The 27,517-nt window shown below is 36.1% G+C and overlaps 4 protein-coding genes across 9 annotated transcripts; 3 read left to right on the top strand and 1 right to left on the bottom strand.

The window, feature by feature from the left end:
* Window positions 1-224: 224 nt before the first annotated feature.
* Window positions 225-7,052, top strand: LOC107839975 (mitogen-activated protein kinase kinase kinase 1). 2 transcript variants are annotated; one of them, XM_016683658.2, is made up of 9 exons: window positions 225-1,551; window positions 2,947-3,025; window positions 3,106-3,168; window positions 3,444-3,601; window positions 3,823-3,895; window positions 4,100-4,159; window positions 5,153-5,263; window positions 5,892-6,106; window positions 6,567-7,052. In XM_016683658.2, the coding sequence occupies exons 1-8, from the start codon at window positions 410-412 to the stop codon at window positions 6,072-6,074; spliced, it is 1,869 nt and encodes a 622-aa protein (XP_016539144.2). In that variant the 5' UTR covers window positions 225-409; the 3' UTR covers window positions 6,075-6,106; window positions 6,567-7,052. The 2 variants fall into 2 exon arrangements, with proteins under 2 accessions (XP_016539144.2, XP_047250842.1); XM_047394886.1 differs by lacking the exons at window positions 3,823-3,895; window positions 4,100-4,159; window positions 6,567-7,052 and having other exon boundaries at window positions 236-1,551; window positions 5,892-6,030.
* A 600-nt stretch (window positions 7,053-7,652) lies between these two features.
* On the bottom strand, window positions 7,653-10,788 carry LOC107839976 (kinetochore protein NDC80 homolog). Of its 2 annotated transcripts, none has more exons than XM_016683660.2 (4): window positions 9,361-10,788; window positions 8,512-8,758; window positions 8,246-8,392; window positions 7,653-8,084 (listed from the first exon to the last, which is right to left on the bottom strand). In XM_016683660.2, the coding sequence occupies exons 1-4, from the start codon at window positions 10,488-10,490 to the stop codon at window positions 7,890-7,892; spliced, it is 1,719 nt and encodes a 572-aa protein (XP_016539146.2). In that variant the 5' UTR covers window positions 10,491-10,788; the 3' UTR covers window positions 7,653-7,889. The 2 variants fall into 2 exon arrangements, with proteins under 2 accessions (XP_016539146.2, XP_016539145.2); XM_016683659.2 differs by having other exon boundaries at window positions 7,653-8,105; window positions 9,361-10,787.
* A 2,040-nt stretch (window positions 10,789-12,828) lies between these two features.
* On the top strand, window positions 12,829-18,535 carry LOC107839974 (WD-40 repeat-containing protein MSI1). Its single transcript, XM_016683657.2, has 6 exons — window positions 12,829-13,373; window positions 14,739-15,065; window positions 15,475-15,627; window positions 16,167-16,291; window positions 16,449-16,544; window positions 18,070-18,535. Exons 1-6 carry the CDS (start codon window positions 13,029-13,031, stop codon window positions 18,296-18,298), a joined length of 1,275 nt encoding a protein of 424 aa, XP_016539143.1. The 5' UTR covers window positions 12,829-13,028; the 3' UTR covers window positions 18,299-18,535.
* Window positions 18,536-22,282: 3,747 nt separating this feature from the next.
* LOC107839973 lies at window positions 22,283-26,942 on the top strand. 4 transcript variants are annotated; one of them, XM_016683656.2, is made up of 2 exons: window positions 22,283-22,531; window positions 25,567-26,942. In XM_016683656.2, exon 2 carries the CDS (start codon window positions 25,580-25,582, stop codon window positions 26,672-26,674), a length of 1,095 nt encoding a protein of 364 aa, XP_016539142.2. In that variant the 5' UTR covers window positions 22,283-22,531; window positions 25,567-25,579; the 3' UTR covers window positions 26,675-26,942. The 4 variants fall into 4 exon arrangements, with proteins under 4 accessions (XP_016539142.2, XP_047250839.1, XP_047250840.1 ...); XM_047394883.1 differs by having other exon boundaries at window positions 22,332-22,706; XM_047394884.1 differs by having other exon boundaries at window positions 22,332-23,027.
* The last annotated feature ends 575 nt before the right edge of the window (window positions 26,943-27,517 follow it).

Below are 27,517 nucleotides of genomic sequence, written 5' to 3'. Positions count from 1 at the left end.
TGCTTACACTAAAAAATATATTTATTACATTATTATATTAAAATATAAAAAACCTTTGAAAAGTACTTTTTAAAAAAAAAATTAAAAAAACATATAAAATTATTAAATTTTAAATAATAAAAATTTTGGAGACACGTTGGACTAAACTAGTCGAAACTCTGCGTACGTGGCACCGCGTGATCATTGTCGAATTATATTTCGTTCCGCGGTGTACTCAAAACAAAATACTAGTATAGTAGTACAAAATGCTGAAAGAACAGCAAAGAAATGAAAAGTAGACCCACTGTATTTTGACCAATGCAATCACTGCCGCCTCTTCTGAATTCCTCTCTTCTCTAAAACATACCTAACCTGAAGAAGAACCTGAATTCTCCTCTCTCTATGTGTGTGTGTGTGTGAAAATTGAGCGATGTATGCGAAGAAGAAGCAGCTAAGACCTCGACTTGACCGGACAAATGCCTTAAAGAACGTCGATTACGACGCTTCACAGTCGGTACCGTCTTCGCCGTTCGAAGATCAGCATACTCAGCGGACTAGGTCGCTTGACCTTTATCCTGTAACGAATCGTACAAGCTTCAGAATCGACGGTGCTGCTGGTGAATTTGATACTATTTGCCGCTCTTTAGGCCTTTCTCCTGAAGATTTTGCGATTCCTGTTGCTGCTTGGGAAGCTCGGAAACCTTGCTCTCGTTCGGACCGATTGCGGAGCACAAGGTTTGCTCGACGTGATTCTGATGTTGAGCTTGAGTGTGCGGATGAACTGTCTGATACGGGTACTGGTGACGGTGAATCGAACCGACGGTTGGATAATTTGACGGCTAGTGAATCGGAGGGAGAAAATGAACCGTGCTCCGACGCTGATCTTTACGGAACCGAGAATGAGCTTGAGGTTTCTGATAGTTTTAGAAATGGTGTGAGAGGTAAATTGAAGCATCGCTTAAATTCTGCTCCTGAAAATTTGATTAAGGCTAGGGTTAGTGAAAAGGAGGATGTTAAGTGTGGAATTAAGGGATTTAGACCACCAAGGCTAGCTCCTCCAGCGGCAGACGTGGACGATTTCACATCTGCTTGGGATTTTATCAAAAGTTTTGGTCCTGCGGATGATGAAAATATGGTTTCACCTTTACATGTTGAGAGCACTTCCGATGACACACCTGGAAACAACAAAGTAGGAGACATTGCTAAGGATGACGAACGTAGTGAGGATTGTGTAAGAAATACTTCACAAGAATCAGACTCTTCTTCGGAAAATGATGGAGTTTGTGAAAAGCCATTCGAGCAAGGTGTAAGAGGTGATGCTGAAAGTTCCAAATCACCGAGTGATGATTCCTACAGCCTGATTTCGAAGAGAAGCTCCAAATCACCTACTGGTGAATCCTACAGCATTATCTCGGAGATGAGCCCTAAGTCACGGAGTAATGAATCCTGTGCATTGAGTTTGAAGTCCATACATTCTGTTTCTCCAAATGGTTCTCCTAGTATAAAATCTTGGCAAAAGGGCGACTTTCTTGGGAGTGGGTCATTTGGAACAGTGTATGAAGGATTCACGGAGTAAGTGATTACATTTTACAGCATTCCTTTTCTGCTCACATGAATAATGATGGTGTCCGAAATATGAAGCTTAAGCGTACCAGGATATATCCTTAACTATTTGTTCTAAAACTCGAGCATTCTCTCGTTTCCCTGTGAGATAGGCTCCGAGGTAATTCTCGGACCTTCTGCATTTTCATTATCAGCATATGCTTATACTCCCTTGAGCTTCGATTTCAGCTTTCATTGGTATTATCAGCTTTCATTAATGCAGTTTTTGTTTAGCCTTATCCGGCGTATAATTAAAGATAAAGCCACTGGTTAGGCCTTAGGGATGAAATTTTATCCACAAGAGTTTAGTAAATTGCCTCACCTTTCTAAGACCATAGCAAGGAATCAATGCTTCTAGAGCTTGTAAGTCATAGAACTATCTGTAATATCAACACACCTTATTTTGGTGTAATCATTAAAATCCCCAATTCCGAAAAGAGGATCACAGACTTTGTACAATAAAACCTGTAAAGCACAGAATTTTGATTTTGGGAAAATGTATTCCGAAGCGAGTGAACCCCTAGAAAACCATAGCACAAGAAAACTGATCAAGGATTTATATTTTGACCAAATGTTAATCATTAAGGTCTAAAAATTGATACTTAGGCACATAGTAGAAGAATCCATATGATGGGAAAGATAGTTCCTCACTCCAACTGCTTATAGTAGAGTGAATATGCAAGTATCATCTTGGGCTCCATCAATCCAGACTATGATGTTCGTACCGTTTAAATATGGATTATTTGGTCTGCCCTTTGTTCTCCTGCTAATTCTACGGCGGGATACCTGCCACCTCCCACCAGCAATAGGTATTAGGTTACTCTGTCCACCAAAGATAGAGCAGATTGGAAGAAATCACCTAGTGTTTTTGTCTCTGAACCTGAGATCTAATGGTGCTCAACGCACGTCATTAACCACTAGTCCCCAACATACACACACACACACACCACATATAATGTGCGTGTGTGTTGTGGGTGTGGGAGTGGCGGGGCTAAGCTCAAGCAACTAGCTACTGCAATATTGGATGTCTATCTATCTCACCGTGCTCCTTAATACTCCTATAGAAGCTGGCAGAAAGAGTGTTCTACTCATTTAATGTGTGTGTAGTGTGTGTGTAATTTTGTATGCTTAGTGAATTACCTATCAAAATCTCCCATACACACAATCTTCATTTCTTTATGATGCAGAAAGTGATTTTCTTTGGTTCAATGTTGTATTGGTGATGGACTTGCAAACTACTGGAAGTTTACGGCTGAAAGAACATATTTCAAATATAAACTCCTTTACTCCAGCAATAACTCTTTATTTTAGTAAAAAAAAGGGTATTCTTCTCTTACGATTCTTTCCTTGTTCTTCTGCGTGCAGTGATGGATTCTTTTTTGCTGTCAAAGAAGTTTCGTTGATTGACCCAGGAAACCAACAGAGCCTTTATCAACTTGAACAGGTACTTTTTGGCCATTCCACTAATTATTTTTTGGATATTGTTTCTCTATTATTCTCCTTACACCTTGTTTGTTTGTTCAGGAGATTTCTCTTCTAAGTCGGTTTCGACATAAAAATATAGTTCGCTATCATGGCACAAACAAGGTATGCTATCATAATATGGACTGTGCATCTTTTGCAGATTTACTTCCTCTTTATAGCTCAAATTTGCTATACACAAGGACAAAAGTACTACTAGATATTTTGAAAAGAAGAAACTCTTTTCTGCAGTTGTGGAACTTAGTTGAGGGTTGAGTCTTTTAATTGGTAACATAATCTGCTAGATGGAGATCTGATGACAAGCATATTGTAACTATGAACTTTAATGAATTATTCTTCTCATCTTTACTTACAAATTCACAATGTTTTTCTATCTTCAGGACGAAAGCAAACTGTATATCTTTCTTGAGCTTGTTACAAAAGGCTCACTTGCAAGTGTCTATCGCAAGTATCGCTTGCGTGATTCCCATGTTTCAGATTACACCAGGCAAATCTTGAGTGGGTTGCATTACCTTCATTCCAGAGAAGTGATGCACAGGTGATACATATGTTCTCTTTACATTGCTGATTTGTGGTTGTTGTTTGTCCTCTTACAATTGATGGGAGCAGTGTCTTGATTCTTTGTTGAAGATGTGTGCATGTAGAACTTATCCCTCAATCACTAGAAGATCGTTTAGTTGTTGTCATGAGATGTGTGCATGACGATGATGTCATGTTAACCTCTTCTTTCTAAGACTTTTGTTTATGCTCTTTTCGAAGGGACATTAAGTGTGCCAATATATTGGTGGATGTTAGTGGTTCAGTGAAGCTTGCAGATTTCGGACTGGCAAAGGTGAGATAGTTATGCAGTCTTTAGTTTTTCCCTTTCTTGGTCTTATATCAATCAACTCAACCTTAATCTAAAACTAGCTGGGGATGGCTATATGAGTTGTCTATATCCGTTCCAATCCTATTCACCCTGGTTAATTTCAATGCCTAATACTTTATCCTTTGAAACTACTTTCTCTAGTCCTGTAACTTGCTAATTACTTTACAGGCAACACAAATGAATAACATAAAGTCTTGCAAAGGAACTGCATTCTGGATGGCCCCAGAGGTATTCTTCTGCATCAGAGTTTTTCGAACTTCGAAGTCTATGATTCCTAATCTCTCAACCACCAAAACCCGCAGATTGTCTTTTTCTAAAATCAGGGCCTCACTTCTATGCAGACTTAGCGCAAAATAGCGCACATAGGAAAAAAAGATCCATATAGGCGATACCAGTTAGTTGTTAGCGAGGAAAGTTCAATAGGAGTCTTCTAATTTTGTTCACGATTTGTTCGAAAAAGAATAGAAATTGTAGAGTACTTTTGGTGCTAGATAACCAAAATTCTCAAACATTGAATTGCTAGGGGTCTAATAGGAATGATGGTTAGTGAGGATCGATATAGCTGACCCAATTAGTTTGCAATTGAGACATTGTTGCTGTTATAGAGTCTCACTCGGGGGTGTCTTTTCCTTTCTAATTTTGTGCTGTATTGACATGTATTATTCACAGGGTATGTTGTTGTATGGACATATATTATTTATCCGTTAAATTTTTTGTATCATTTTAATGAGGAGCTATTAAGTAAATTTCTATAAAGGCTTAGGTTTTGAGGAAAGAGAGATAAATGCACATTATACATGTCTATGTTGTAAAGGATTTGTTAAGTGTTGATAGATGTCGCAATAGCTTGGATAAAGTTGCTTGTGCAATTTATGTAGCTCATGTGATACAATGTGACAGTTTAGGAGTAGAATTCCATATATCTTTGTTGAAGCAACTGTCTCTTGGTAGAAGCATAATGCCTCTGGTTAATCCTAAGTTACCCTCTTAAAAAAATGCCTCTGGTTAGTCCTGCCTAGGAAAATTTGTCGCTTACTTCACCCATTCAGTTTGCAATATTTAAATGATTTCCAGGTGACCATATTGTTGATCATATTTACTCTTTGCTATATTCTATTTGCATCTTTTTCTTATTGTTGGTGTCAGTAATATAGCAAAAGATTAAATGGGTTCAAGATATTTACGGGGTTGACTCATAAATTTGTCTTGGAGCTCTTTCAGGTTGTTAATAGGAAGAACAATGGTTATGGGACTCCTGCTGATATATGGAGTCTGGGTTGTACTGTCTTAGAGATGTTAACTGGCCAAATTCCTTACTCTCACTTGGAAGGGGTATGTTATATCTCTAAGATCGAATTTCGATATGGAAAATTGCAGCACCTAATTTTATGACGTGTGTTTGCTTGAATGGAGTGTGAGAATGACTTCACCAGATTCTACAATTAATCTTCTGCTTGTTTAATGTATGAATCTTCTGAAATGTGTAGTCTAAAGTGAAATAGGATATTATTATGAACTCAAATGCAAAAGTTTAGGGAAAAATATAATTTTCAAGAAATTTACATGCATGATCTAGTAGTTGACAACTATTTGTATGTTAATTAATGCTTTCTCTTAACGGCCACTGTAAATTTTCCTGAAAATATTTTCTAATTAGCATGGGTGTTTGTCTTTTGGTATCTTTTTTCCCTTCAATTGTGACAGATCTTCTTTAAGTTTTAAGCTGTAGCTGATCTACGATTCAGAGCTAACTATTATTGCATAATATTGAATATCTAGTTTAAGTCTTTATATTCTTGGAAGACATTCTTTATGCTTTTAGATGTTACTTAAAACAATGGAACATCATGACTAGAAAAAAGGAGAAACGAAACATGGTTTATGGTTAGAGAAGCTCTGGTTTTCCTTAGTCTTCAATGGGATTCACGTGTCAAGAATTTAACGTTGTTTTATGCGACAGATGCAAGCACTGTTCAGAATAGGCAGAGGTGAACCTCCTCCTATACCAGATACCTTATCAACAGAAGCTCAGGATTTCATAAATAGTTGTTTGCGAGTTAATCCAAATGATCGGCCAACTGCATCTGAACTTCTGGAACATCCATTTGTCATGAAGCCACTATCAAATTTCTCGAGTCCTTGAGCACCGTAAATTCTGCTGTCAATTGTACTGAGGTAAACAACATCTACATCTGTCTTCTATAGTTTGTCTTCCTTTCCACAAATGCAGAAAGAAAGTCTCATGTCAGAGGGGAATAAAGTTCGTCTTTTGGCTCCTATTTTATCGGATTTAACTGAAGGGACTGAAATTGCCCTTTTGGTAGCATTAATAAATCCGACTTCTGTATCAAATAGGCTTATAAGAGACTATCGAGTTAAATTTCCCTCTGGGAAGAGAGAAGCGTTTTTGCTCTAGCTTTTTCCACCTCACAAGTTCTTAGTAAGAGTTAGAAGTCCACAATTAATTCCCAACTGTCACCTGTAGGATTAGTATTCATTGTTAAGGGGGAATTTTAAGGTTTATTATATGCTTCTCTTGTAGTTAGTTATTTCCTTTTTCCTTTCCTTCTTTCTTCCTTTTTTTAACCTGCCTAGAACTCACGCTTGCATTGACATGTTATGCAATTTGCTACAGTGTACTCTTAAGTCTCCAAGTTCTTGCTTTCTCAAAAGAAAGTTTGCAAGTACTCACCTGATGCTTCGAGGACTGTGCAAGTCAGGGATCAATTTCAAATGAGATGCTTGTACAGGGATTAGTTTGTGTAGCATCCAAGAATTCTGTCAACTGAAAATTGCAAAAATTTGGACGTGAACAGTTGAATGCAGAATGGTCATGGATAAGTTATGGGTAAATTGAGCAAAAAAGTTCATAGGTTGCACTTGTGCCTGGTTGTGTTCTGTCTATCCGAGGAAACAGTAGATAGTGTAAAGATTATAATCTTGTAAAGGAAATTGTAAATACCAGAAATGGTATTGTTTGGTACAGAGAAGACTGATTGCAGTTGGAAATGCTTCTTTTGCTATGTTTTTCCTGTAAATGTTAGATGTGTAACATGTGATGGACTGTTAAATTTCATAGTTGACTTTATCTAATGGAAGATGAAGTACCTGTGCTTGCCAAGATCCCCGAGAATCCAGGCATTATGGAAAATCGCCTTAAAAGACTACGAATCTTTGCAAATCCAATTCGAAAGAGGGGTGGTATTGGTTTTGTTGATCAAGGTTTGTATTATCACTACTTTGTCTGCGGTACATGACCATATTTCTTGGTTCATGTTGAAATTTTCGGTCAAGAGCTGCTCCTATAAAATGAGTTTCAACTTATATACATGGATAGTGTAGAGAAATTATGATCCTTCTGTTTGCTTCTCTCTTCACATTTGGATTGTGGTAGTGTTCCAATTCCATGGCCATAACCTATCCTGCACTTTCAAATGAGAGTTCTGGATCACTCACCGATGCATTTCCACCAAATGTAGCCCAATCCCCACCTAATATTTGGGTGTTTGGCTAAAGACACCCTGTCCAGCTAAGTTATTTGGTAAATTGTGGTTTTCATTCTCCATCCAAATTTGAGTTGCAGACTGTAATAAATCTGGAACTATGATAAGATGCCAAAGACGAGGTTTTCAAGCACTGGTTCTGGTTCATACATTAACGCATGGTTTGCCTACAAAATTCCAAACGGAGCACAACAAATTTCAACTGTGGACAGCAGATATTCACGAGCAATAAGTGCGCTGATAATCTAACAACCTTAAAATATTCAATTTAAACTGTGGACAAAGACTTGGCATATTTCCTCCTGAGACCACATAATTCTTCAGTAGAGGAGAAAGCTATGTGCACAACGAATTGTGAGGTATTCTTACCTTTTCAAAAGTGAGCTGTACGACTAGTAAAACTAAAAAACATATGATAACTATGACTACCCTAATTATTATTATGGACTTTAATGTCAGCGGCTTTCATCACATCCAAGCAAACCCGCTTTATGCATATCTGCTGTAGCCCTGGTAGTTTCTGTGAGATCATTCTTCATCGTGGCAATATTTGATGGGATATGCTCTTTGTATTTTGAATCTCTATCAACAACGGCAAAGAGCTCACGAGCACACATTTGCACCTCTTCTTCAGTCTGTGCTACAGTTTCCTGCAGTTTGGAGTTTGATGCCTTTGAAAGTAAAGACGGGCTCATGAGAATCAAGAATATACATCTAAGACAAGAAAACCACACAAGCTAACATTCATTGGAGGACATTTAGAAGTCATGCATTACAATGTAACTCTTGTCAAAATTGCAAACAGCCTAACCTTCAGAAAGTCCGCTGCCTCTTTTTCAACCTGATCCAACTTCCGAGTCTCTGTTTCAACTTCCTCAACTATACTTCTGGCTTCTGTTGCACAGCTAGATGTGAAGTCCTGTCTTTCCTTCTTTATCAAGTCCAACTGAGCTTCCAACTGACATCAATCACAAAAAAGTTTGCTAGTAGTCATGCTAGGCTTCAACGCTGTTAAAATGTTATGACTATACTCAATGTTCATTGCTGTGAGATAATAGGATACTGGCTGACACTTACATTATCAATTTGAGCCTGAAGAGCTGCTAAATGTTTCTTCTTTGACTCTACTTTAGAAACCTTCTCAGCTGTCTGTTGCTGGAGAGATATCAACTCTTCCAATTTCCCCATGGCACTCTTCTTCATCTCGTCTTCAAAAGACGCAAGCATGGGCTTCAAGGTTGCTTTGTAATCTATACCTAAGACCTTCGCTGGTGAGAATCCTTGGGCATTCAATTGATACTGAAATTCATTTCCTAGCTTTAACCTGCAATTTGAAATGACATTATCTATTGTCAGAGTCATAAGAAGAGAGATGTGAAATAAGTAGAAGGAAAGTTTCTCTTCAAGCTAGAAAATGACATACACAGAGATACCTACTTGGTCCATTTTTGATTTGACAAAGCTTCAATTTTTTATCCCTCCCAAATTATGCACTATAACATGCAATTCCTTTTTTCTTTGGAACATGGTAAGTTCTATAGCATACAATATTATCCCCCCCACCCCACCCCACCCCATAGTTCAATATGATAAAGCAATACTAGTTTATAAGTTCAACTTGACTCCCTTTCATGTAATTTGTCTACTTTCACATTTCAAAACTCTTTTTCATTGCTAAACAAAACTGTAAGTTTCGCATTTCAAACTCTTATTTACATAATTCAATAATAACTAATCGAAATGTTTTACTATCAAACTCCAAGAGCGCTAGATCATGCCATTTAAAATGAGAGAGTAATTCAATAAATCCACAACAAAAGAACAACAAACCTTAGATTACTGGAAACTTTACACTCAGAATAGCAAATGAAAGTTTAGTCACTGTTCTTTCTAACAACAATAAACGACAGGACAGAGTATGACTACCTCCTTAAAGATTGGTTGCACTCAAGCATTCGCTCCTCCAGCTTCTTGTACTCATTCCTAGCTGTAGAGTCGAGGTCCCACGCCTTCTCCTCCCATTCATTCCTCTGGTTCTCATTATCCCCGATGTCCCTTTCCAAAGCCTGGATCTCCCTTTTCATCCTCTCTGCATCCCTGGCATTAATCCCTTGTTCCTCCACCCTCTTCCTCAACTCCGTGTTCTCTGCACAAATCGTATCATTCTCTGCTACCTTAGTCTCCAATCCTTTCTCCTTCTCCTCCAACAACTTCTCCATTGCAATCATGCGCCTTTCTAACTGTTCAATGATGGCACGGAACTTCTTCACATCTTCCTCCAACGCACACTTCTCATTCTCCAACACCTCACTCTTTGATGGCCCTGTCTTCATCGCTTCCAACTTTGCCTCTTGAGCTTTCACATTCCCTTCCAAGACATTCATGTTCTCAATCAACCACGTCCTCCTTTGTTCCACCTCCTGCTTAGATCGACGATCCAGTTCCTCCTCTTGATCATCTTCTCCCCTAACATAATGCAAATAACTCTCTATAGTATAGCTCAATTCCTTATTCTCCGAAGCAAGTGGCTGACCGGAACGCAACCGGTGATCATCAAATTTACACAACTGAACAAGCCAGTGAATTGCTGCAAGTAAACTCGGCCACGAATGAGGTGTCCCAGGGGCACGTAACGCAGATTTGTTCAATTTCACAGGGCAATTTAGCGATTTCAATAAGGTTTGCAGATTATCTTCGAGTTTTTGCGACTCATGTGGGGAAAATTCAAAACGAGAAAGGATAAATTTAAGCGTTTCGGTGATATCTCTGGCAGAAGGAAGAGGTGCTTTGAGAGTAAAAGTGACATTCTGAGAGGAAAGGTAAGCATTGATTGTACGCATAGCAGAGTTCTGATAGGATCGATCGGAGATAGGGATAGCGGAGGACCGGGAGTTTACACCGATAGATGAAGGCCGGCTACTGGCGAAGCTTGCGTCGGAATCACGGCCGCCGGTGGAGAGAAATTGCCGTGGATCATTCGCTGTCGGAGTTGGCTGTGGATATCGCCGATCCGTCGGCATTGCTGAGTTCGTACGGCGGCGTCCGGCGCCTCTCATCGTCGGAAATTGCGGCAGGTTTTTGAGTTCCCGCTTTGCAATTTTGAGAGTTAGGATTCCCTCTTTTGGACAATTTTTAAATATCGCGCCAAAAATGGATACTGTTTATCTTTTTCCATTTTTTTTTTCGTGAATTTGAACTATACGCGATATTATAAAGATCTTTTGGTAATATTTAATTTCCATTTTTAATAGATTACCAAATACTAATTTTTATCAGAGATTTACCTTAAACTTTTTTGTATCTTAAGAATTTTACATGCAAAAACATTTTAAAAAATAGAAATTTCTTTTTCATTTTTTGCGCCCCTAAAATATATTACATGTAAAAGTGTATCATTTGGGCGAGGTGATTATATTATATACTCACTTCATCTTTTTCATTTTGCACCGATAGTATATATTTCGTGTAGGTATTGGGCGGGGTGATTATGGCATAACTTCATCTTATAAATGATTGTCTTTAATTGATAGGAAGGTATGGATGATGTGTCTATTTCGTTTCATTTGTCTTTTATTTTATTGTTGTTATCAATCTATTTTTCTCTTTTCTTGAGATGAAGATCTTCGAAAATAAATTTTCTACGTCTTCAAGGTAATAGTAAAATTTGTGACATTACCTTTCATTTTCTAAATGGAAAAGGCTTAAAAATATTCCTGAACTATCCAAAATAGCTTAAAAATGCCCTTCGTTAGATTTTTGGCTCAAAAATACCCCTTCGTTAAATATTTTGCTCAAAAATACCCCTCTCTCTAACGGAATTCGAAAAATGATCAAAAATACCCCTGAACTATCTGAAATGGGTCAAAAATACTCCTCTGTTAAATATTTGGCTCAAAAATACCCTTCCCTTAACGAAATTAAAATTTTTCGATTATTTCATTAATTTATATAAAGTTCATCATTTAATTTATATTTCGTTAATTTCCTTAAAGATTAAAAAGATGTAAAGTGAAAATACCTGTTTAGAATAAATGTATGTTTATTTTCTAAATCAAATTCAACCAATTTATATTATAATTCAAATACTTTTTTTCACTATCTTATTTTTAAAATTTGTAAAATACTTTTATGTAAAAAAAAATTAAAGTATCAGGATTAAAAAGTTAAAGTTAGGGTTTAATTCAATCGAAATAATTTAATTTCGTTAAGGGGAAAGGTATTTTTGAGTCAAATATTTAACAAATGGGTATTTTTGATCCATTTCAGATAGTTCAGGGGTACTTTTGATCCTTTTTCGAATTCTGTTAGAGGGAGGGGTAGTTTTGAGCTAAATATTTAACGAAGGGGTATTTTTGAGCCAAAAATCTAACGAGGGACATTTTTGAGCTATTTCAGATAGTTCGGGTGTATTTTTGAACCATTTTCATTTTCTAAATAACAACTATTTGGATTATCTAATTTTTTTTTAGTAAATGGAGTAAACTGGTCTATAGTGACTATGTTTGTCTTAAAATTCAATGATTGCTATAATGAGATGTTGGAAATATATTATTGGGTTCGAAATCGAAAGGGCGTCATGCAAAAGCTATTAGTTGTAAATTATGAGATGATAAATCAAACAATAAAGAAACAATATTAAAAAACATAAAATTATTATATGTTTTTACCAATTAGCCTACATATTATAAAACTTAATGTTTTAAAAAACACAAAAACTAATAAGAGAGAAAATCTCCCACTTATCAAAACTCTTAAATGACTACGTTGTGGTAAAGTAATATTCCTATAGTGAGAGTCATTGTAGTGTACTATTCGAGTTAGTTCACTCTGATGCTCTTTATGTTATGGTATGAGAATGGGTTCTTCTATTTATAGATGTCTAAAATCTTTCATCTAAGAAAGAGGTTTGCCAAATATGAAAAAAATTTATATTTTCTTTAAGGAAAAATAAAAGTATTTATGGTACTATTTTTATTTTTCATCATTGAGTCAGGGTCTACCGAAAACAACCTCTATACTTCTCCGAAGATAGTGACATGGACTGCGTACATCTTACCCTTTCCAGACCCCCACTATGTGGAATACACTAGATTTGTTGTTATTGTATATCTTATATAGAATATTATCACTCGTGATATTTAAGTATCACTGTTAATCTGTTATAAGAAGTAATTTTACAAAGAGTATACTGATATAAATATATAATGAATGTTATTGAGATTATAGGTAAAATATTATTATAAAAAAAGTAAAATATAACAAGATAAATTTTAATTTAAAGAAAAATTAAATCATTATAATAAAATACTATTATAACAAAAAAAAAAAAAAAGATCGATGTAAAAGATTTAACTGCACTATAAATTAATCGGCTACTCGCGTAAAGATCATTCACATCCAAATGATTCGTAACTCGGGTCACAGCCCAAGCTCGTCGTAATATAAAATCCTTATGAGATATCCCGCAAAAAAGAATACCCACTGAAAAAGAAAATACCGTTCCCTCCAATTCTCTCCAAACCCTCGAATAAAAAAAAAAATCCCCAAAACCCAAACCCTCAACACACGCTCAAAGGTGTAGAAAGTCGGTGGTAATGGGGAAAGACGAAGATGAGATGAGGGGTGAAATTGAGGAGAGATTGATCAACGAGGAGTACAAGATTTGGAAGAAGAACACGCCGTTTCTTTACGATCTGGTTATTACTCACGCACTTGAATGGCCTTCGCTTACTGTAGAATGGTTACCGGACCGTGAAGAGCCGGCGGGAAAGGATTATTCGGTTCAGAAGATGATTTTGGGGACTCATACATCGGAAAATGAGCCTAATTATCTTATGCTTGCTCAGGTTCAGCTTCCGCTTGAAGATGCTGAGAATGATGCTCGACATTATGATGATGATCGGTCTGAATTTGGCGGATTTGGTTGTGCTAATGGAAAGGTTTAAATCTCTTCTGTCTTTCTGCCTTGTTTGGCTGTTTGTGTGGGTTTTCATTTTCTGCTTTCTGGAAGTTTTTGGATGCTTTGATGTTACATTCGTGGTTAATTTCAGTGGGAAGGTTTGAGATGTACGCGATTTCTTAATGAAGTTTAGTTGTTTTAGCGCTGCTTGCTTAAGGATTTCTTTAATTTTGGTAGCTCTAGGGTTATGTTAGTACCTTTCATTTTATTTTACTGGGCTCCTACACCAAAAAATAGATTTTGCATTTTACTTATTCATGTAGCAAATCAAGGGAGTTTTATTACCTTTTCCCAATACTACCTTGGTATTTTAAAAATAATTTTTAAAAAATTAGTTTTATTACCTTTTTCATCATTAATAAGTATAGTTTAGTAAAATACACATCTAATCAAAGCTTTTTTAAAGGGTGTGCCATGTCAACAGGGGCCAAGTAATATGAAATGCAGAGATTACATGTTATGTGCCTTAAAGTTGTAGCTTATTTACTGGGTATTAGTGAATTGAAAGTAATCATTTCAATTCCCCACTTTCAGCTAAAGTACTGTTAAAATTTCATTAATAATTCACCAGACGAGAAAAATGTGCCCAGCACAATTAGCACACCATTTTTTGTCTGACCTTGGCATCTAACAGGCCAATCCCTTTGGGCACAGACTGTGCCGCACGGTGAACTCTTTGACTGACACATTCCTATTGAAGTTCATTGTGCTGCTGTGCTTTGAGTTTCTATTATTCGTCTGCTTAGTCTTCATATTCTTGAAATATTTTCTTCTGTAAGTGAATGGCCACTTGAGGGCTGAGGCTGTTATATCATATATGAAAAGTGATGCTTGGAGCCCAACTAAGTAATGGTTTGCTGGTAGCTTAGGTGAAATGTCTAGTAACAAATAGCCAATGCTCCTTGATTTGGTTAGAGTTCTAAAAATATTGGTTAAGCTGCTCCCACTCAACTGAATGCTAAGATGATGAAAAACAACATTGTTGCAGGAAAAAATTAATGAAGTTTCGAATAGCTGGCTAAGGAACTTCAAATAGCTTATATGAATACCCTTTATAACTACGTCCTTTTATTGTACATTGACTGTTATAAAAGTTATTTATTGAATATAGATTCAGTGGAAAGTTGATAATGAATTCTTCTATTTATGATGAGGACATGGAACCGTAAAATCTAATTCTCTAAAAAAAGATTTTAAAAATGGTTTATCGTTGCGAATAATCATTTGGAGGCCCCATTTCCATATCTTTTTGCTGTCCTATTATTTCCCCATATCATCAGTGTGAACTTAGTGTCTCTGTTGACGTTGAGCAACTAATGTATAATGATAAATATTTCCCTTTCAGGTACAAATAATCCAGCAGATAAATCATGATGGAGAGGTTAATCGGGCTCGATATATGCCCCAAAACCCATTTATCATTGCGACCAAGACAGTTAGTGCAGAAGTATATGTTTTTGACTACAGTAAACATCCATCTAAGCCTCCTCTAGATGGTGCATGCAATCCAGATTTGAGGTTAAGAGGCCATAACACGGAAGGTTATGGCTTGTCATGGAGTCAATTTAAGCAGGGTCATTTATTGAGTGGTTCAGATGATGCTCAGATATGTTTATGGGACATTAATGCCACTCCCAAAAATAAGGCTCTAGATGCTATGCAGATATTTAAGGTTTGCCTTTTGCTTTTTGATGAGTCTGTATCGGATACTGCCTTGTTACTCTGCATATTGTTATCACTGTGTTGCACCTGCTTATTGCATGTAGTTTTATCTCTTGCAAATGTGAAATGGCTATAATTGATATATGGAGAAGAACTTGCATGCTCCCCCTTCCAGTAATCATCCTCAGGCACCTTGAAGTAAAAGAAGGGAAAGGGAAGCAGAACAGCATGAGTTCTTTCATTTAACTTTTAGCCCTTGTTATTAATATCATGTTACAAAAGCGAAACTGACACTTCAATAGTGTCTCAACTGCAATTTCAGTCTACAGAACCGGGACAAGAATCTTGTCCGATAGATTATTTTCTCATCATGCTTTTGTCAACTTTTCTTGGTTTATTCTAATATTTAAAATGTATAGGTTCATGAAGGTGTTGTAGAGGATGTAGCCTGGCATCTGAGGCATGAGTATTTATTTGGCTCTGTTGGGGATGATCAGTATCTTTATGTATGGGATCTGCGAACTCCATCAGTGTCCAAACCTGCACATTCTGTAATCGCACATCAAAGCGAGGTGCGTGTCTTAGACTCCTTAGCTGGACTTTTCCACACTTATGCAGTTGATAGCACTTTCCTTTTGACTGTTGGAGGAACCACTCTGATATTTCTTATTAACATAGTTGGTAGTCTTTTGATTTCCTTGCATGGACTGTGAGAATCTTATGCTTACAAAATACTTACAGTTTTTCTTAAAACTAGAATTTGTACTTTCCAACTTTTATCTGTACCTTTTTATTTATAATACTTTTGGGTTTACAATAATGGAATGCAGAAACAAGTGATAGTGCTGTGTGTGAAAACTATAATTCGACATTCATGTCTGGATTGCTTTTTGTTTTGTATATGCAATGTGGTTCTTCTTCATGTTGCTCCATTAACCTCTATATCTCTTTCCCCACCTAGTACAAACAAAAAAAACGCGAACTCTATGCTGCTTCATTAGATGATCATAACTACACATTGCCTATTAGATTAAAAAAACATTCTTAATGCAGTTTAGTGGATTTATTATTCACAAACAAGCACGGTTGACCTCCTTTGTCTTTTGATCAGGTTAACTGCTTAGCTTTCAACCCCTTTAACGAATGGGTTGTAGCAACAGGGTCTACAGATAAGACGGTTAAATTATTTGATCTACGCAAGATTTCTACTGCACTGCATACTCTGGACTGTCACAAGTAAGATGCTTTCTTTACATACACTTCTAAGGAAAATGTTGGCTCCCTCATCATTCTTGTAAAATAGTATAATAGAAAGTTCGTAGTGTATTATAGAAGCTCATATTTCTACTTTTACAGTTGGTCATCATTATTTTCCTGATTAACTTTTCTACAGGGAGGAAGTTTTCCAGGTTGGTTGGAATCCGAAGAATGAAACCATCTTGGCTTCTTGTTGCCTTGGTAGGAGACTCATGGTTTGGGATCTCAGCAGGTTGCTCTTCCAACTATCCCTGCTAGTTTTATTGTAATATCATAGTGAATGTTCTGTCAGTCCTGTGGGTGCTTTTATTAGTCACAGTTCTTTAGAAGTGGGTTTATTCGGTGTAGCTCTTTGAAGTTTCAATTTTTTGTTATCCTATCTATACATCAACACCTACCTTATTGCCAGCTATATTTCACCTAGAGTTGGGATCTATCATTCCCATTCCTTCCCTCTTCTCCTTCATAGCATGAATCCCTTGAACTCCTTAGAAAACCACCACCTCATACAGAAGTTGGGCATAATAAGTTATGCCATTTCATTGTCTTGCTTTTGCTCATTAATTTCGATCAATTCCATTTATTTGGAAAAACATTCTTAGTCCTTGAGTAATACCCCCTCCGTCCCTTTTTATGTTGTGCTGTTTTGACTTGGCACGGTATTCAAGGAAAGAGAAGACTTTTGAAACTTGTGATGTATAACAGAATCCTTAGATATTTGTGTGGTTGGAAGGCCCCGTTTGGCCTTAAGAACTTTTTCCTTTTTTGGGATTTTTTTTTTCCACTTTATTCCAAAAATGGTGTTTGGCCATAAGAATTCCAAATACAACTTGGAGTTGTATTTGTAACTTGTTTTCACTCCCACTTCTCCCACAAAAATCCTAAAACAACTCCAATTTATATTCATGGCCAAACACAACTCCAACTCCAACCTAAAATCTTTTTGGTTTTCATGGCCAAACGAGCCTACTAAATCATTTCATTTAGGATAAAAGGGAAATTTGAAAGTGAAATTGTTAATTATAGTAAGGTGACATTCATTTTTGGGACGGACTAAAAAGGAAAGGATGCCACATAAAATGGGACATAGGGAGTATTTTGGCACTTCATTTAATATGTTGCTACTTTGTCACCTTAATTACATGGACTTGGAGCTCTGAAATAGGTTCATCCTATTGCGTGTTTGAGTAGTCAATATTGTGCTAAATTGTCCTAACATGTGAAAATGACTACATCATATGCTCTACTGAGTACTGGCATGTTTACAATTGAAGTTTCATGTTGATTTGTGCACATGATAATCCAGATATACAATTGTATTATCATGTGGTCCGAATCTGAGCTTTCTGATCCAGGTCTCTGTATCTGGGAGTTTAAAGTTCAATTGCACTTATTCACTGAATTGTTAGGTATCCATTCCATTGTTCCAACTTTGTGACGTGCTGTATAAATGTTGGACTTTGAGATTAAAGATATCATTGCGTCGAGGATTTGAAATCATGTGCTTTAAGTGGAATTACAGAAAGACTAGTTTTAGTTTAACCATGATATTTTCTTGTGTTGGAAAAAACATTTTCTGTCTTTTTACTCAGTGATACATTTAGCGTCTGGGCTTTTGATGCCTTTGCTTTTTATTTTGTTTTACGTGGGATTTTTGGTTAATTCACAAGAATCACTAGAGGTTTTATATATGATGTTACCTTTGAGACCTACAGGCAGCAGTAAACCTGAAATTTCACTTTTTTAATTTGGTTTAGGATCGATGAAGAACAAACTCCAGAAGATGCAGAAGATGGACCACCAGAGTTGCTCTTTATTCACGGTGGCCATACAAGTAAAATTTCAGACTTCTCATGGAACCCATGTGAAGATTGGGTCGTCGCTAGTGTTGCGGAGGATAATATACTACAAATTTGGCAGATGGCTGAAAACATCTACCATGATGAAGATGACATACCCGGAGATGATGCTCCCAAATGTCCCTAGGATACTAACATAGCCCTCAGAGGGGTATTGTAACATCAAGTATGAGTTTCTCAAAATGTTCCCCTCCACCCCTCCTTCCGCTCTGCGTATTTTTTCCTTTTGGAACTTAGCTTCTTTCTGCTGTCTTGGTATCTATGGTTGTTACTTTAACAACTTATTTTCATCTTTTAACATTTCATCTATGTATTTAGGGGGGGAAAAGCTGAGCCCACTCCTTCCTCTTTAGTTCTTTTTTTTCATTTTTTTTGGCATTGGCAAATGATTTGGCCAGCTTTTATTCTTTTCTAGATTCTATTTCTTTTTCCTCCATAGTTGGCTGTGATTGCTTAAAGATGAAAGGGAAGTTCATGTGAGTTGATGATGTAGTTTTATTCCCAGGAAAGAGGAGGATTGTGACAGGCTGCTAACATGGCATGTGACCGAAATTATATGCTTTAATACAGGGGGTGGTGATCCAATTGCAAGTTAAGGCTCAAAATCATACATTATCTTTACTCTAGACACAAAATAATACATATTCTTTTGACTGGTTTTAAAAAGTGGTGCATTTTTAGTCGTCACTCCAACACTGTTAATTTTTTTTAACATCAGCCAATTACCTTTCTATCACACTATTTTTTTTCCCTCCAAAAAGAACCTCAACTGCAAAATGTTGCCAGATTTTTTGTGTCACTAGTCACTATGATTTTTATTTAGTCATAAGGACATAAGTTCTTGGGGTTCTCATGAGTTCATGGATTGAATGCACAGTCAATGAGGGAGGAAAAAATATATAGCCATAATACAAGAATTCCGAGATCAGCCTCTTCACCAACAGCTGGCCGACGAGGACGAACCAAGTATATTTAGGTTGCACACCATAAGCAGTATAAGGAAGCAATTACCAACATCAACTTGACAGAGTTGATAACTCGTAACTTGAGCAGTTTTAGTGGCTTCATGTTGCTTTCAATTCTTTTAAAATAGAATAAAACGTTATTTATGAGTATTATTTTTTCATATCTACTACATTACTGTTCTAATTAGTAGAGTATTAATTAAATGAGATAGTATGAGTTATTAAAGGTTCTTATGATAAATGCTACTGGTAATTTTACTTTATTTCCTTGATTATGACACTCTTGTGTTGGGATATTTTTTATACGCATTATTACTTGTTGCTCACGAGGTTGTGCAATTCTGAAAAAAAAAAAAAAAAACAGGAATTGTTTTTAATCTAAAGAACTTAAAATAATAAACAATAGTAAATCCTCGCGCATTTACACGTTTTTTCATCCATATTTCTTTGACTCTTCCATAATATTTTAGATCAATCTATATTTAAATTAATTTTAATTTTCATTTGCGACAAGTTCTTTCATATCAAACATAATTTTGAATTCGAGCTTTGATGATGATTTTTTTTTTTATGAAAGGCGCTTGCACTTAAATGAGACCTACACAACACACATTAGTCATGTCAATAGATTTTAAATACTGAATGGTCAAATCAAAAAAGCTAATAAAAAGAACTAAGAATTATATCAAAAAATATTGAATTAAGGCAGTATATTATGACTAACCTAGCTTTTGATGTTATTATCTTGACAAATTGAATACTAATTGATAATAACAATCGCTAAATGCTTAGGAACATTGTTAGGGGGGCAGTGATGGTTTGGTGGGCATATTATTTATCTTACTATCAATACTTCTCCTTTTCTTTGTATTTTTATTTAAACTTTTGTCAGTATTGTAATATTTTAAATTTATTTTTTACACTTTTTTTTTAAGTCAAAATTTATCAAAAATAATCTTTTTATTCACACAAAATAGAAATAAGATATCCGTCAAATCTATTCTCTCAAACCCAATAATGAGATCACCTACCTAATGTGTAAAAATGGAATGAACTTATTGGTATCAAATACATTTTCATTAGTCTTTTGGAAAATATTGAAAATGGGGGTTTTATATTTTATATATTCAAACTTTTAGTTTTCTATTGTGGAATTTTTTGGTTGTGGCAATTTCATTTGCTGAGAAAATATTATTATCATTTTCCACTATTACATCACAATATTTTGCATCATCATCTGAAGATCAAACATAAACCTTATTTTATTGCCGTACAACAAAGATAAATACTTTTATAATTTTGTCAAATGAATATAATGTATATTAATAAATTGATTTTCTTGTACAAGCTTAATGGAGATTGACTGCTTTTAATGTTAATTAATTTTGTTTTTCTTAGTACAAGGTTACTCAAAAATAATTACTAGGGGTCAGTACTTGTTAATTTTAATCAGATTTTATTTTATTTTTCTGGAAAAATGTGAGAAAACATAAAATAGGAATATGCTTTAGTACCTCCGGAAAAAAACTAAAGCTGACGTGTCGTATAGCCTGGCAGTCACGATTCCCGATGTTGGATGAAAGCACCTCACGTCTCAAACTAAATGCAAACACCAATCAGCTAACCACTCATCATACGTGGTCTTCACTCTCTCCATTAACAAACAACACGTACGTTAAGACTAAGGAGTAATCACTGTATTATTAATGTAAGTATTAATACTTCATTTAATGTGGATATTTATTTACCAAAATATTTGTACCTTTTGAAATAGCAGCAACAACAAAACTCAGTATATTCTCACCTAGTGGAATCTGGGGAAGCTAGAATGTACGCAGTTCATACCACTATCTCTAAAGAAGTAGAGAAACTGTTTCCGATAGACTCCCGGCTCACGACACAGGATAATATACAAAAATATTCAAAGCATGAAACATGATAAAACTAACATAGATACAACATCCACAAGAATAATGTACATTACCAAACAAAAGACATCAAAACCCTCCTAACTACGAACTACGATCATCCCTTCACCTTATCCCTCTATCCTAGTATTTTCCCTCCAAACCTTCCTATCCAGGGTCATGTCATCGGTGAAATGTAACTGCTCCATGTAACATCTAAGCACTTTTCTCCAGTATTTCTTCGATCTACCCCTACCCCGCTTGAAATCATCTAACGCTAGTCTCTCACACTTATAACTTTTGGGATCACAATCGCTGCACGAGGGGGGTTGTACGCTAGTTCATATGTCAATTTTATGAACATGCTCGTGGCTCGTACGAGAGGCGAAGATCTTCATGGAGGTAGCATTAGCTACAAATCAGAGTAAAAAAATGAAGGTAATAGCCGATCAGAGGAAAAAAAAAAACTAAAAAGGAGAAGTAAATTTGAAATTTAATAAGTTAATGTATGTGTTTAGAGTCTTTGCCTTATCAATACATTGAAAATAAGGTGTATTATTAATACACATCTCAATAGATAATAATGTGTGTAACTAACTAATACTTGTATTGATTATACATAGTCTAAGAATTGTACAAAATAAGGTACTCATAATACACATTAACTAATGCATGCACTATTTTTTTCAATACATCCCACCAAATTACCTATAAGTGGTCGTTTGATAGGGCGTATTAAAAAAATAATGCATGTGCATTATTAGTACTTATATATTGTGTATTATGGTGTGTATTATTAATATCTTAAAATTCGTGACATTAATAATATAATGGATCCAATGTATGCATTAGTATGATTAAAAATACAATCATTTCTTAAAAAAAATTCTGAATCTTTTTCAACATATAATATATAGAGGGTATTTTTATAATATTTTTTTAAAAATTATGTAATTCATGTTATTTTTAATACATCAAATTAAATACTATATAATAAAAATATAAGAATAGCAAATGCAAGCATAAGTAACATAAATATTACTTAGATACACTATATTTTATATTATTCTTATATACTCGACTAAACGAACTTAATAAAACATATTAGGAAATAATGGGAGCGTGAATAGCACTTTCCCAAACCCGCAAGTGAAATTTTGAGGGGTAACTGCCGTCGAAAGGAGAAAAAGAGTAGCGTAGAAATGACTCCACCAATCCCATGCATTCTCTCTCTACCATTTTCCCCTTCTTTTTTCGCTTTCTTTTAGTATTTTCTATTTTCTATTTTCTATCCACCAATAATCCAAAATTCCCCCAAATTTTCATTTTTCCATTTTCAATACCCGCGCTCCAATTTCCTTCTCAGATCTCTCTCCTTTTTTTTTTTTTTTTAATTTAATTTAACCAGAAAACCCTAGCTCTCTCCTTTTACCTTTTTCTTACCCATTCATTCATTGTCCAATTTTAATTAATTGGATTTTCCCACCGGTAAGAATTCCATATATATATATATATATATTTTGTTTAATTTATGGATTTTGATAATTGAGGGGATAATGGGACAATTGATGGATTTTTGATAATAATTGGATAAAATTAATGGTGAATCTCAGATTGATGTCAAGGAGCGTCATGTGCTTGGCTTTGTTTTTTAGTTATTTAAGTAATTAATCGCTGTGCTGAGCCTTTTTGAATTGTTATCTATTAATTTATTCGTTTTTGTTATCTGTATTCTCGCGTGATTTTGTTCTGCTTAGGGCCACGTTCTGGAGTGTATTGGATGCATTTTTCCAACCTCCCTTTGCGTTTGTAGTAGGTAAATAGGTGGTGGGAGAGTTGAATTCTATTGGGGTGTGGGGTGGGGGTAGGGCTGGGGTGGGATGGGATGGGATGGGGGTATATATATATATAGCTATTGTGTACCTTTTTTGCTGCTTATCAGTAACAGTTTTTGAATTGGATCCAGATTTGCTCAAAACTCGAGGTGGGTGCAAGTAAAGCTTTTATCTTTTTGCATAGTTTAGCTTGGTGGTATGTACATAATGTGGATATGTATTCATTCTTGGTGTTTGAATATCTGTTGTTGTGAGGTGTTTTGCCAATTGGGTTGTTGATTGATGATTCCTGGAGACCGATGGAGGTCGAGTTGGTTGGTGTTTGTTCTCCATCTGAATTACAATGGCCTAAGGCAATTCTGTCTTATAAATGTTTTGATTCCCCAATTCTAAATTCCTCATTTTTTTCTCTTCATCTGGTCTTACTTTTGTGATAGTCTCTGATACTCATTGTTATAATTCAGTTTACCAGATTGTGCAATCAGTGTGTGGTTCGTTGTTTTGGGATTTAATGGTGGTACTTCACTTTTGAATAGATCTGTAGCTTTAAGAGTTTCAATTATGTGCTGGGAGCTGACATTTGTTTGAGAGGTTGAAAAATAGTTTTTTGCCTAAAAGATGAAGGTTTATTGAGTCTGCAACAATTGGGTTGAACATGTAGATGTCTCTTTTAACTCTGTAAATTGCTGATCAAGGCTGTCTTTTAAAAAAAAAAAATTCGTCACACAGATTTTCTTTTACCTGTGAATATTTGCAAATTTTTTACTGAGTTTGCGACAATTGAGTTGAACATGTAGGTTTCTTTTTAACTTAGTAAAATGCTGATCAAGACAGTCTATTTTTTATTTGGTCACAGATTTCGTTTACACGTGAACATTTGCACATTTTAGCTACTCCTATGATTTAGTTTATGTTAACATGTTTCCTTTTAAGTCCTTTTGAAAAGGAATGACTCAATGAAATTGGAAACAATTTAATTAAAAATTTTCCATGTTACCTTTAATGTGAAGTTTTTATACCTCCTCAAATGTTAGGATATGGTTAAGATCACAGGTTCCAATGTTTTTATTTATTTCTTAGACTCCCAACCGAGTCAAACATGTTCACATAAACTTTGCCGAGTATCCGTTTTCATATTTGCAGGAAGTTGACTAGTGAGTACCTCCCATGAATCATGTTGTCGCGGCTGTTTATACTTCCTGTATGTCATTTTTCTTTGGGTTATAATACACCATTAGAGAACCCCTCCTTATTATCCTTTCCGAAGGAGTTGAATTGTAGTAACTTCCGAAAGTACTTGGGTATATAGTTCCAGACAAGTACCTATTCCAGATTTTGAATCCATTCCTTGTTTAAAATAGAAGGTCTAGGACGTCTTATATCAGACTTGTGATTTAGCAGCTAGCACATGATACTTTTCATGCAACTGCTGATCTCATTTAATGGCTTTTTAATGCATATTGAGGGCGTCTGTATTTGTCTTCCGGATGGGATGAAAGTTATTCCATCTGTCTGTTGTGGTCTTTTTGGTATGGACCTGTATTTTTCCTTGGTCTTCTCAGGTAAGCATAGGGTGTCCTTGCAATCTTACAGCGATTATGCTATTCAAACTATTCCAAGTTGACTTGGTTTGAATACTTTCACTCCACTTTATGAGGGTGGATTTCGAGAATTTAAAGTTGAGTAAAAAGAAAGAGATAGTATGGCAGGGAAGGTGGGTGGTAGCAGCTGGGTTGCTTTATAGAACCACACATTACCCCCTAAACTTTTTCCTTGTCTTCGGTAATCAGATTCAACTAAATGTATTTGCCATCTACCCCCTCGCAGAAATGTAAGGTGAGCCTGCGTACAATAAACCCTTGTGGTCGGGCCCTTGTGCTGACCCTGCATATAGCGGGAGCTTAGTGCACCGGGCTGCCCTTTTTATTTTTTTTAGCTCTAGGGGGCTGCATTTCCACTGCCTCTGATCATTGTCATGTGTTTGCTATTCCTAGATTATTGCTTTATCTGAATGCATGTCAAGCGTTTTTACTCAGCAACCAACAATTATGCTGTCACGTAAACTCAAGAGTTCTAAAAGTCTAAAAGAAAAGTGTAAGCTGCTTTCGGTTATTAAGTAATTGTAAAATTTGACTATTCTCTGAGTATTAGCTTCAAATAGTACTTAATTGATACACAGGATTCATATAGCTAAGGCCTACTAGTTTGGGATTGTGGGCATCGTTGATTGATATGATGTTACATTGAATAATCAAATGGATGCATGAACTCTACTAATTATTTTCTCTTGTTACACACTCGCAAGAGGTCCATCGTACTTTCTTTCCTTGACTGATCCTCATGCTTTCCTTTATGTATGTAGACATACCAAAAATGAAACAAACACTTGACACTTAGTTTTATGCTTGATCTGTCTTTCATGTTTTTAGCAACACTATGCACATTGCTAGAACACATAATGTCACTGAATTTTATGATTGAGTTATGCTGCATATTGTAACATCTTTGCCCGAGATCTCTGTTCTTGGGTCCTGCATTGAACCGTAAAATAGAAAGGATATTATTTTTTTCTAAGAAAGTTAAAATAGTTCGGAAGCCTACTTGAGCACCCATCAGATATCTGATGTGACTTCACTCTCTTTTGAATCTAGTACTATCATGCTAAATTATGATGTTCTGATCGTGCAGATTTGTTTAGGAAATGGCAAAAGGGGCCACAGGACGACGTAGGAATGGTTCTCGACGATGTAGGGCCACCCCATACCCTTTGCCATCTGCTAACCATTCTGAACTTGTTCACCAAAAGAAATGCTCCAAAATCTTTGAGAAGAAAGACTGGGAAGATGCAACATGTTCTGTATGCATGGAATATCCTCATAATGCTGTGCTGCTCCTGTGTTCCTCTCATGACAAAGGTTGCCGCCCCTACATGTGTGGAACTAGCTTACGCTATTCAAACTGCCTCGATCAGTACAAGAAAGCCTACACTAAAGCAACACTGCCAGATAATAATCAACCTATGCAGGGTTCTGCTGATACTCCAATTGCTGACCCATTTTCTACTTGGCCTTCTGGGAAAAGCGAGGTCGCTGAAGTTGCTTGCCCACTATGTAGAGGCCAGGTTAAGGGATGGACTGTGGTTGAACCTGCAAGGGACTATCTAAATACGAAGAAGCGTAGCTGCATGCAGGATGATTGCTCGTTTGTTGGAAGCTACAAGGAGATACGGAAACATGTTAAGGCTGAGCACCCCAGTTCTCGGCCACGTGAGGTAGATCCTCTTCTTGAACAAAAATGGAGAAGGCTGGAGAGGGAACGAGAGAGGGATGATGTTATCAGCACTATAACTACTTCTATGCCAGGGGCTGTGGTTTTTGGTGATTATGTGATAGAAGGAAGTCATTATGGCTTTGATTCAGACGATGAAGAGCATTTTGATGCGAATGAGATGATGAATGGGAATGAAGGTTTTGGAATGGGCATCGATCGCAACTTGATGAATGTGTTTCTGTTTTTGCAGGCTTTTGGTTCAGCAGGGAATATTGGGTCAAATCGGGTTGTGAGGCGGCACGAGAGAGACATAAGTGACACTTTGGATAGAGGTGCTGGTGGAGTTGATCGAAACCTCCCAGTTGGTGGTTTCGAGTACTCTGATGAAGACAGTGACAATAGTGGCGATGATAATGATGATAGTGGTATATCACTAGTTGGACGTCTTCGTCGTGAAGGTAGAGTCCTTTTGGGTCGCTCCGGGAGGAGACGAAGACGTAGAGAGGCCAACGCAGGTCGGAGATAGTTGTAATTTGTGTATGTTTGAAGTTGTGAAAAAAGAAATCATTATAGGTCTTAGTTTAGGATTTAACTGTGCTCTAACATTCTCATGCACATCTGCCTCAAATTGATGCTTGATACATGGTAGATTGTAGGATGGGTCAGAATTATTGGCTGGCACTCGAAGAAAGCTCAGTTTTACTGTGATTTGTACTTTGTAATTTGCTTATTCTGTCTGTTGAACATTTATCTGTCAATTCTTGTATGAATGCAATTTCTGATGTACATTTTCATTTCTTCTTCACGTTTTACCTATTCAGCTTGTATGAATGCAATTTCTGATGTACATTTTCATTTCTTTCACCTTTTGCCACTTCCAACTTATGTGAATGTGATACAGATCTGTAGTTGTTTGCCTTTGATGAACCCCGTCCCCTGTAAACCAGACTAGGCCCAAACTTGTTCTTGGTTATATGAACTCGTATAGCGTGGGCATGGGAAGAGACTATTTTTCTGGTAGGCCTCATGGTGCTAGTATAGTCTATTCAGGTAGTTCCAAACTGATACTAAAGCGAAAGGAAATTCTGGATTTTAGTATACAAATAAAACACATTAACTCATTCAACTGTTTAGCGATTATTAAAATAAATTTAAGGCTATTTATTAGTTTCTCAATTAAAATAGTGAACTGTGTTGATATTGGTGAATGTGGGTGCCACATAACATGCAGAATACGACATATATCTAAAACTATATTTTAGCAGGAAGTTGGATGTTAATGGCATTAGAATTTGCACAATCCGATGACGGAAAAGCTCTTCACGGAAATCTGAATCAGATTCGATGTTCCCAAACTGATTTGATTCGT

The sequence above is a fragment of the Capsicum annuum genome, chromosome 8 (assembly GCF_002878395.1).
Source record: "Capsicum annuum cultivar UCD-10X-F1 chromosome 8, UCD10Xv1.1, whole genome shotgun sequence".
Classification (NCBI taxonomy): Eukaryota; Viridiplantae; Streptophyta; class Magnoliopsida; order Solanales; family Solanaceae; genus Capsicum; species Capsicum annuum.
The sequence above is the reverse complement of the archived record's forward strand: the minus strand, read 5'-3'. Positions and strand labels throughout refer to the sequence as shown.